The sequence below is a fragment of the Ictalurus punctatus genome, chromosome 7 (assembly GCF_001660625.3).
Source record: "Ictalurus punctatus breed USDA103 chromosome 7, Coco_2.0, whole genome shotgun sequence".
In the NCBI taxonomy this organism is placed as follows: Eukaryota; Metazoa; Chordata; class Actinopteri; order Siluriformes; family Ictaluridae; genus Ictalurus; species Ictalurus punctatus.
In genome coordinates, this window is record NC_030422.2 from 8,988,962 (window position 1) to 8,997,837 (window position 8,876).

Consider the following 8,876-nt stretch of genomic DNA (forward strand, 5'->3'; position numbering starts at 1 on the left):
AATCAAGATGGGATTGAAGTGTAGAGGTTCAGATTTAATTCAAGGGGTTTAACAAAAATATTGCATTAACCATTTAGGAATTACAGTCACTTTTTACATAGTCCTTCCATTTTAACAGGCTGAAAAGTAATCTGACAAACTAACGATCATAAATATTAGGATTATTGGTAATACTTGGATGCAAATCCTTTGCAGTCAATGACTGCTTGAAATTTGGAACCCATGGACATCATCAAATGCTGAGTTTCCTCCCTTGAGATGCTTTGCCAGTCCTTTACAGCAGCTGCATTCAGTTGCTGCTTGTTTGTGGTTCTAAGTGAAAAGCATGCTCAGTTGGGTTGAGGTCATCAGACATTTAAGAACATTTAATTTCTTTGCCTAAAAAAGTTCTTGGGTTGCTTCATGGTATGTTTTGGATCATTATCCATCTATACAGTGAAGCACCGTCCTATTAGTTTTGCAGCATTTGACTGAATCTGAGCAGAAAGTTGAGCTCTATACACTTGAGAATCCATCTTGTTAGTTCTATCATCAGTCACATCATCAATAAACACCAATGACACAGTTCCATTGGTAGCCATACATGCCATAACACTGTCTACATATTTAACTGATGATATGGTATGCTTTGGATCATAAACCCTTCCTTTCCTTCTCCGTACTTTTCTCTTCCCATCATTTTGGTATAAGGTAATTTTGTTCTAGAACTGTTTAGGTTTTTTCAGGATTTTTATTTTTATTTTTTTTGCAAAGAATAATCTGGCACTTCCGTTCTTGAGTGTTATCAGTGGTTTGCATCTTGAGGTAAACCTTCTGTATTTACATTCATGTAGGTGTCTCTTGATTGTAGACTTTGACAAAGATATGTCAACCTCCTCCAGAGTGTTCTAGACTTGGCTAGATGTTGTGAAGAGATTTTTCTTCAACAAGGAAAGTATTCTGCTTTAGTGGTCTTCTGTGGTCTTTCAGGCTTTTTAGAGTTGCTGAGCTCGTCAGTGCATTCCCTCTTTTTAAGAAAGTACCAAATTGTTAATTTGATCTGTTTTGTTTTTTCAGCGTAATGATGACCTACTTCACTTGCATCGACACCTCTTTGGACCGCATATTGAGAGTTCCCATGAACAGCTACCAAATGCAAATTCAACACTTGGAATCAACTCCAGACCTTTCATCTCCTTAATTTGGCATGAAATAACAAGGAAACAGGCCGCACCTGGCCATGCAACCGCTTAACAGTCAATTATCCAATTACTTTCGAGCCTGTGAAAATGGCGGGACTCTGTACAAAAAAAATTGGCTGTAGTTCCTAAACAGTTAATACAATGATTTTTTTTATTAAACTCTTTGAATTAAAGTGGAAAGTCTATACGTCAATCAAATCTTGATTGCTTCATTTCAAATCCATTGTGGTGGTGTACAGAGTCACAAATATGAAAATTGTGTCACTGTCCAAATACTTATGGACCTGACTGTATTCTGGAATGTAACTTTTTCTTCTTTTGAGATTTTTATATATTACATTAGAATTTGAATAAGGCGTGGCCACATTTGCTTGTAAAGTTAAAAAGACAAAATAACAACCGGATTTCCCTTCACCATAAAACTTGTCATATTTGAAAATAAAATTGAAACAAAACAAAACAAAAAGTTGTACTGTTGTGTCCTTGAACAAGCTCCTTAAACATAAATTAAATGGGTTGATTTGAATAATACAAAATTCAGTTACCATACAGTATTATGAGGGATAACATGAAATGTTCAAGGATGAAACCATAAATCTTCATTTGTGCAAAGTTTTTTATTTATTTATTTATTTTTTTTTACCTGCATTACAAATGGCATGAAAACCATATAACATTCATGAAATAAAATGATTAAACCCCAGGCAGTTCCAATGCATAACACAAATCTCCTCAACTACCAGAAGATCCACAAGGACTACAAATTATTCAAGGCCTTCATGAAGGAATGATTTGTTTCACAGTTATGAGTAATATGGTGATTTGTCAAATAAAATAGAATTGCTACACTTTGGCAAGTGTCATTACAGTATATATCATGAGGTGAGCTGGTCAAATCACATAACTTGGGCCATGGATGCAGTAAACAGTAGCTGAGGTTTCCTATGTTGTTGATCACATAGTGCTCTAACATTGTTGCAATCTTCAGCTATCTGATTGCTGTGATATTGCAGTGATAAGACATCAACTTGACTTTGTGCTTTCGGTTTGTCATTGGTTTCAACTTTTCAATGAGTTTGTATATCTACTGTATGAGATGACCATGCTTTTAGTGGACATATCCTGCCAGGTGTCCATGTTGAAAGAACACCAAGAAATGCGTCAAGAGATTGCGTGTCTCTCTTTATTGGGACTCTGCAGTGCAACATGCCACCTCAATGCTGCTTCCTCGCTTTAAAAATGTTGACGCTATACACTTGTGGTTTTCTTCATCTAAACCTAACCATAGTATAAAAATAGGACCAACCATTAACACAGGTGGCAAGCTGACTTTTGTGTGTAGAGCTTTTGATTAGACCTTCTTGTCCAGAGCATTGTAGTCGCACTTCTGTAAGTCATCAAGTTAAAACCCTCTTAGAGAAGAATTAACTTGAAATGGTACAATTTTAAAATTAGTGCTTATGTAAGTGCTTCTTGTGAAAAGGCGTGTCTTCAGCCTTCATTTGAAGACGTCCGGTGACTCAGATGTTCAGACAGTCAAGGGAAGTTCATTCGACTACCGAGAAGAGCCTCGTCTTTCTTGTGTCTTGTGGAATGGTGAGCCGAATCATGCCATGCTATAGAGACTCATAGGGAAATGGTGGGGTGGTGGTGCAGTGCAGGATGTGATGAGTGTCTCTGGCTTTGTATGCAAGTGTTACTGCTTTGAATATGATGGGGGCATCTAGAGGAATCCAGTGGAGGGACGCAGCAATGGGGTGATATCGGAGAACTTTGGGAGGTTGGGCAGCTGCATTCTGGATCAGTATGATGGCATGCAGGGAAAGATCTTCCACAAGCAATTTGCAGTAGACCAATCTCCAGGTGAGAAGGGACTGAACAAACACCTGATATTCCTGATGCTGTAAAGGAGAAACCTGGGTGACGGGGCCAGCTTTTCAAAATCTGAAAGTGATTCTAACATCTGCCCACAGGGTCACACATGATTCACACATTTACAACTAGTGACATCTTGCATCGCAATTAAATCAGAAACTAGCAGAGGCTTGAGGTTATGGTTCAACTATTAATCCTCATGCGACTGTTGTCTGCAAAGACAAACAACAATTCTAGTCCTGAAAGACCACTTACTTCCACAGTGGCAAGGAATATTTGATCAAAGTCTAAATGTAAACATTACTTATGTCTTTAAGAAGGATATTGACCTGTATTAATTTGGCTTATGATTCCACTGGTAGTTAAACTTGCATCATCCTGATTTTCGGTAGATCGTAAGTTTGAATCCAAGACAGCAAAATTGGCCATGCTCTCTGGATGACATTACAGTCCCTCCACCTGTGAATCAGATCCAGACTAGCCAATTGATCTCACGTATGTCACAGGAGGCAGATTCCAGCACTTTCCTCCAAGTGTGTTATGCTGCCATGTGAAATAATCTTTCCTGGGGTATCTTGAAGAATTGTCTGCACACAGCAACCATTTATGAACTGAATCTGAATTCAATTTCAATTCTGGGTACAAAACAATTATTCAGGTTCCTCTATCATTGTAATGCTTTGGTGGATACTAATGTATCTCACTGGTTAACCTGCATGAAGCTTCTTCCAAACTAGAATAGGCTTTATGGAAATGGATTATCAGTCATTTTTTTCGGAGCAAATGAAGATCCATTCAACATCCATCTGGTAGGCAAAAACACACCCTGTTTCTGCCAGTAAGAACAATGGGAAGTAGCCTAACAAGAATCCTTACATAAATACAAGTGATAAATACATACATACAAGTGTGAAAGAACAGTTTAGGTGAATAAAACATGACCCTGAACCTATATGAACATGCTTGAAACATGAACATCATTACTGGACATGGATGTGCTTTTGGTAAAGACAATGTATCATGTTGGCCATTATTGTTTTTGTTATTTGTATTTCTGTTTGTTTTTTTAATTCATAAAACTTGCAAACAGTCATTTTGCATGATGTGTTTTTAAAGGTAATTCATTCCCTACCAATTTCCAAACAAGGGAATGAAATGTTATTTATATATAATTCAAATATACAAAATGTATGCACTTTTGTCATTTTTTTTTTTTTAACTGTCAGGCATGTTGATAGGATATAATGTCTTTTCTTGCAATAATTTGAATATGTGTGCTTCAACACTGATACTCTGAGATTTTTTAAGATTAAGAGATAAAATCTTTTCTGTATGCGTATGTGATTGTTTTTTGACTTGGTGTCCCTCTAATGTGAATATGTTGCCTAGTAACCATGTTGAGAGAAAAAAAAAAAAGTGTCACCTATCAGTTTCTAGATAAGTGTCTTGTTGGGGTCTACAATGCTGCTTGCAACCTTAATGTGGCTTCCTCCCTAGGAAATGTGCAGACACTAGAGACTGTGGTTTATTTTCTCTACAAACAACCAGAATGTATGTGGACATCCATTTATTAATGTGTGTTTGCTCAGAAAATTACATTATCTAGTTTTTGTCCATCTGTAAAATTCCCTGGATTTCACCAAATGTAAGTTTTGGGAAACTACATTACATCAGTTTTCCATATTCTCTCCCTAACATATGACATTTTGTTCCTGATTATTTATTTGTATTTTTCTTTCATTCAAATAAAGCCATATAGTATCATGCTATGTCTTGCTCTGTCTCAGCATTGGTGGAGATGCACAATGCTTTTCATGAAGAGGTGGAATATACCATTCACAGTGTAGGTGTGAGCCATAACTCAAAGAAGCGGTTGGACTTTCCACACAAGAAACATCACACTACTGGTTTTACCACATCCAGCTATTGTAGTGTGTAGACATTTATTTAAAAAAATAATAATAATTCCTTCCAAAAATTAAAATGAATCTATACTTTAAAAAAAAAAAAAAATGAAGGTGTTGATGTTGACCTTACCAAATTGTGGTGTTCCTTGTCATCCCGCCCTGAACACCGGGTATACAAACAGAATAAAGAAGGATGAAATGGGGGGAAAAATGGAGAGGAATAATAAAAGAAGGTAATTAGTAATTGATTAGTAGGTAATTAGTAATGAAAGGTTGGTTAATCTGTAAGATTTTAGGTATCCCTGCACATATATGTGATTATCCAATCAGCCAATCAGGTGGCAACAGGTCAATGCATAAAATCATACAGATACAGGTCAAGACCTTTCTTGCACACATCTAACATCGGAATGGGGAAAAATGTAGTCTCAGTGACTTTTGTCTGAGGAGAATGGCCAGTCTGGTTTCATCTGACAGGAATGCTCTGGTCATTCCAATACCACAACCGTGTTGAACAAAAATACATCTCAATACACCCAACTTGTCAGCTCAAACCAGTAGTCTGGCCATTCTCCTCTGACCTCTATTATCAACAAGGTGTTTCTGGCCACAGAACTGCACATCATATATAAGTATTAATATGGCTTAAAATGCCATGATCCAGCCAACAAGCAACTTGTAAGTGGGATATCTTGAAAGACATTCAAATCAGAATGATTAGGACAAGAAATTCTTATAACGAACTATGTTCAAAGGATTTCTTTTTTAAAATCTTCAAAATCTTGTATCCCGACTTACTACACCATTGCTAGGTATTTTACTAGATGTTAAATAGTATTGTGTTAATCCATGTTTAACCGCATGGACTGAAAAACTTGTGACTATAACATCTGGTTTCATTATTAAAAATGTCCACGTTGAGAAGACCACATATATACTCCCTCACCCCTAATGTTCCACTTCAGGGGTCTTTCTCATAGCAAAATTATGAACGTTGGTTTCCACTGAACACTCATCTGTTCCTGTCCCTCAGTGAGGTGTAAGTGGGTCTGGGTGACAAAGGGGGTGGGGGCTGTTGGGTTAGGTTGAGAGACCTCCCTCTCTCCTTCTTATACTTTCCTGGGTCAAAAGACGTTTCTACAGTTGGTGATAGAGTCTGAGAGGACAAGATGAAGCTGAATTACTTTGTCGGGATTCTGTTGCCAATGCTTTGGATCATTGGTGTGTCTACAAGTGAGTTTTTAATGCATTTGACTCTATAGTTTATTTCAACAGTGAGCACTGTGGTCTAGCCTCAGTTTCCTTTACACTGTGTGATGTAGAGAGTGTGTAGTGGTCACACAGTGAGTTTCAGAGAGAGAAAGTGCGTAATATTGCATCATTACAAGCGTAAAACTTTATAGATGATTTTTTCATCCATGTACAAATATGAAGGTTCAATTGAAATATCTACTTTTCTTCAGAAGGAAATGGTGGCAACCCAGCATGTTGTTTAGACACCAGCAATGTAAGGGTCAAAGTTGGCAAAATTGTGAGCTTCATGCGCCAAGACAAATCACTATGTCCTGTCAACGCTGTAAGGCAAGTAAGAGTCATTAAACTTTTTTGATATTGAAAAATGATTTTTACTTTCTTTAGTAGTATATGTATTTAAGAGTATGACAAAAATTGAAATGTGTACCACTAAATGTAATCCCTAACAAATGAAAATTAATTTTACAGGTTTCAAATGGTAAATGGCAAACATATATGCTCTGATCCAGAGGATCCTTGGGCCATACAAATCATAGAGAAATTGTCTGAAAGAACAACCATAAAAGCGCCCAATACCCCACCATCAACTTCTACAAGTTGGACAACAACTACTATAAGCACATCTACACCAGGAATAAGTACAACAAGCACAATAACCACGACACCTAAAGGAACATCAACCACATGGAAAAAAACAACATACATCACTCATACATCTTCGCCCAAACAACCAATTGGACAACAGCTGCCTCGATGGACGACAATGCAAATTACGAGAGGGAAGATGGCTACTACTGTGGCTAGGAAGCCAGTGATAACTGATAGCAAGTCGACTTCCACGACTATGACAACAGCAAGCCCAATGACCACGACTACACCTAAAGGAACATCAACCACATGGAAAGCATCAACATACATCACTCATACGGCTTCACCCAAACAACCATTTGGACAACAGCCGCCTCAAGGGACAACAACACAAATTATGACAGCTAAGATGACTACTACTGCGGCTAGGAAGCTAGTGATAACTGATAGCAAGACGACTTCCATGACTATGACAACAGCAAGCCCAGTGACCTTGACGGCACTTAAAGGAACATCAACCACATGGAAAGCATCAACATACATCGCTGATACAACCTCGACCAAAGAACTGCCTGGGAATACCAAAAAGCCGCCAATTAGGACACAATTTACAACGCAAATTGCGATTACTACGAAAAGTAAGCCAGTTACGCCTGAAACCAAGACGACTTCCATGACTATGACAACAGAAAACCGATTGACCAGGACAACACCTAAAGGAACATCAACCACAGAAAGACCAGCCCATAAACCATCCACAGCAACTGGTAAACCAGTAAAACGTTGCCCAACGACCATGGCCAGCAGCACGACAAAAAAGATGAAAATTCCATGGACAGTCAGACGTCTGAGAAAGAAAAGTAAGAAGGGACTAAGGCGAGCTCAGATAAACCCAGGATGTGTATAGGTTTGACCAAAACTGTTCAGTTTGGTTTTGAGATCTTTTTGAGTCTGTAAGGTTAAAGGTTAAGAAGCTTTTGTGCTCTGAGACGACCGCAGAACATTGTGAGAAAATTTTTGTGGTAATTTTCTGCCCACTTTTATCCGTGCACTTTCTTTCCACGTTGACTCATTCAGTGCCAGACTTGAGACTTTTGGCACATTGATACGGGCATGATGCGTATTGTGTAGTGATGCTCACACTAGGTTTCTGACCATGGGTGAACTGTACAGATTTACAGATGCAAACATTTAGATTTATATTTAGATTTACAGTATTTGCCTGGGGCCATTATTGAGCGACTTAAAGAAATGCATTGTAGCCTCCAAGGTCAGAGTTGAAGAATACAAGCTAAAGTCTTATTTTTAAAATATTAATCTTAAGTAGTAGTAGGGGTAAATTTTACTTTCCTTTTATTTTGTTTTTTTATTGTTTAGTTCTTATTTAAGTGCTTATTAAAGCCAGTCAGGGGAAGTTGATTCCCCGTTCAGGTGCCGTTACAGAGGTGCCAACAAATAGCATCCATACACGATCATAGATCCTTGAAGATTGCTAAGTGTATCTGAACTGTGCACAATCACAGATATGTGTAATAATGTAGATCAATGTAATTTTATACTTTTTTTGTTGTTGTTCTAATTGTACTATTTACGTACAGTGATTGTGATACGGAGCAGAAAGGTGCTTATCCAACACTATCTCTGTTGAACCCTTTGCTCTGATGTGCAATAATGATGTCCAGGGAGTAATTTCAGTGCAACATAAAGTTGCTCCTTGAATTAAAATGATGTATGTATGCTTTTCTATTTATTACACTGATTAGAATATTTATGTGGCCATGTCACGTCACGTCTCGTTTTTTCTCATTAAAGCGAATATACTAGATATTATATTACATGACCATTCATTTATACAACACATCCGGTCACGGAGGAGTTTCTACACCACACGGGGGCACACTCATCCAGAGGAAAAGCTGTTTCACTCCAGGCACTTCTTCTTTTATCCTGGTCCTGGAATTTAATCTCATACATCATCTCATTATGCAGGAGCCCTGTATAAAATTTACGAGCTCAGATTATGCAGAAGACCTCTGTGAAAGCTACCGGCTAAAGATTGTGTCAACTGTGT

General features: G+C 37.8%; 1 protein-coding gene across 1 annotated transcript; it reads left to right on the forward strand.

The window, feature by feature from the left end:
- Positions 1-6,689: 6,689 nt before the first annotated feature.
- Positions 6,690-8,630, forward strand: LOC108267168 (mucin-5AC). The gene has a single exon (XM_047156667.2). It carries the CDS (start codon positions 6,693-6,695, stop codon positions 7,710-7,712), a length of 1,020 nt encoding a protein of 339 aa, XP_047012623.1. The 5' UTR covers positions 6,690-6,692; the 3' UTR covers positions 7,713-8,630.
- Positions 8,631-8,876: the final 246 nt, after the last annotated feature.

Coding starts and splice junctions, on each gene's coding strand:
- LOC108267168 (XM_047156667.2), top strand. CDS start 6,693: ATGGTAAATGGCAAACATATATGCTCTGATCCAGAGGATCCTTGGGCC.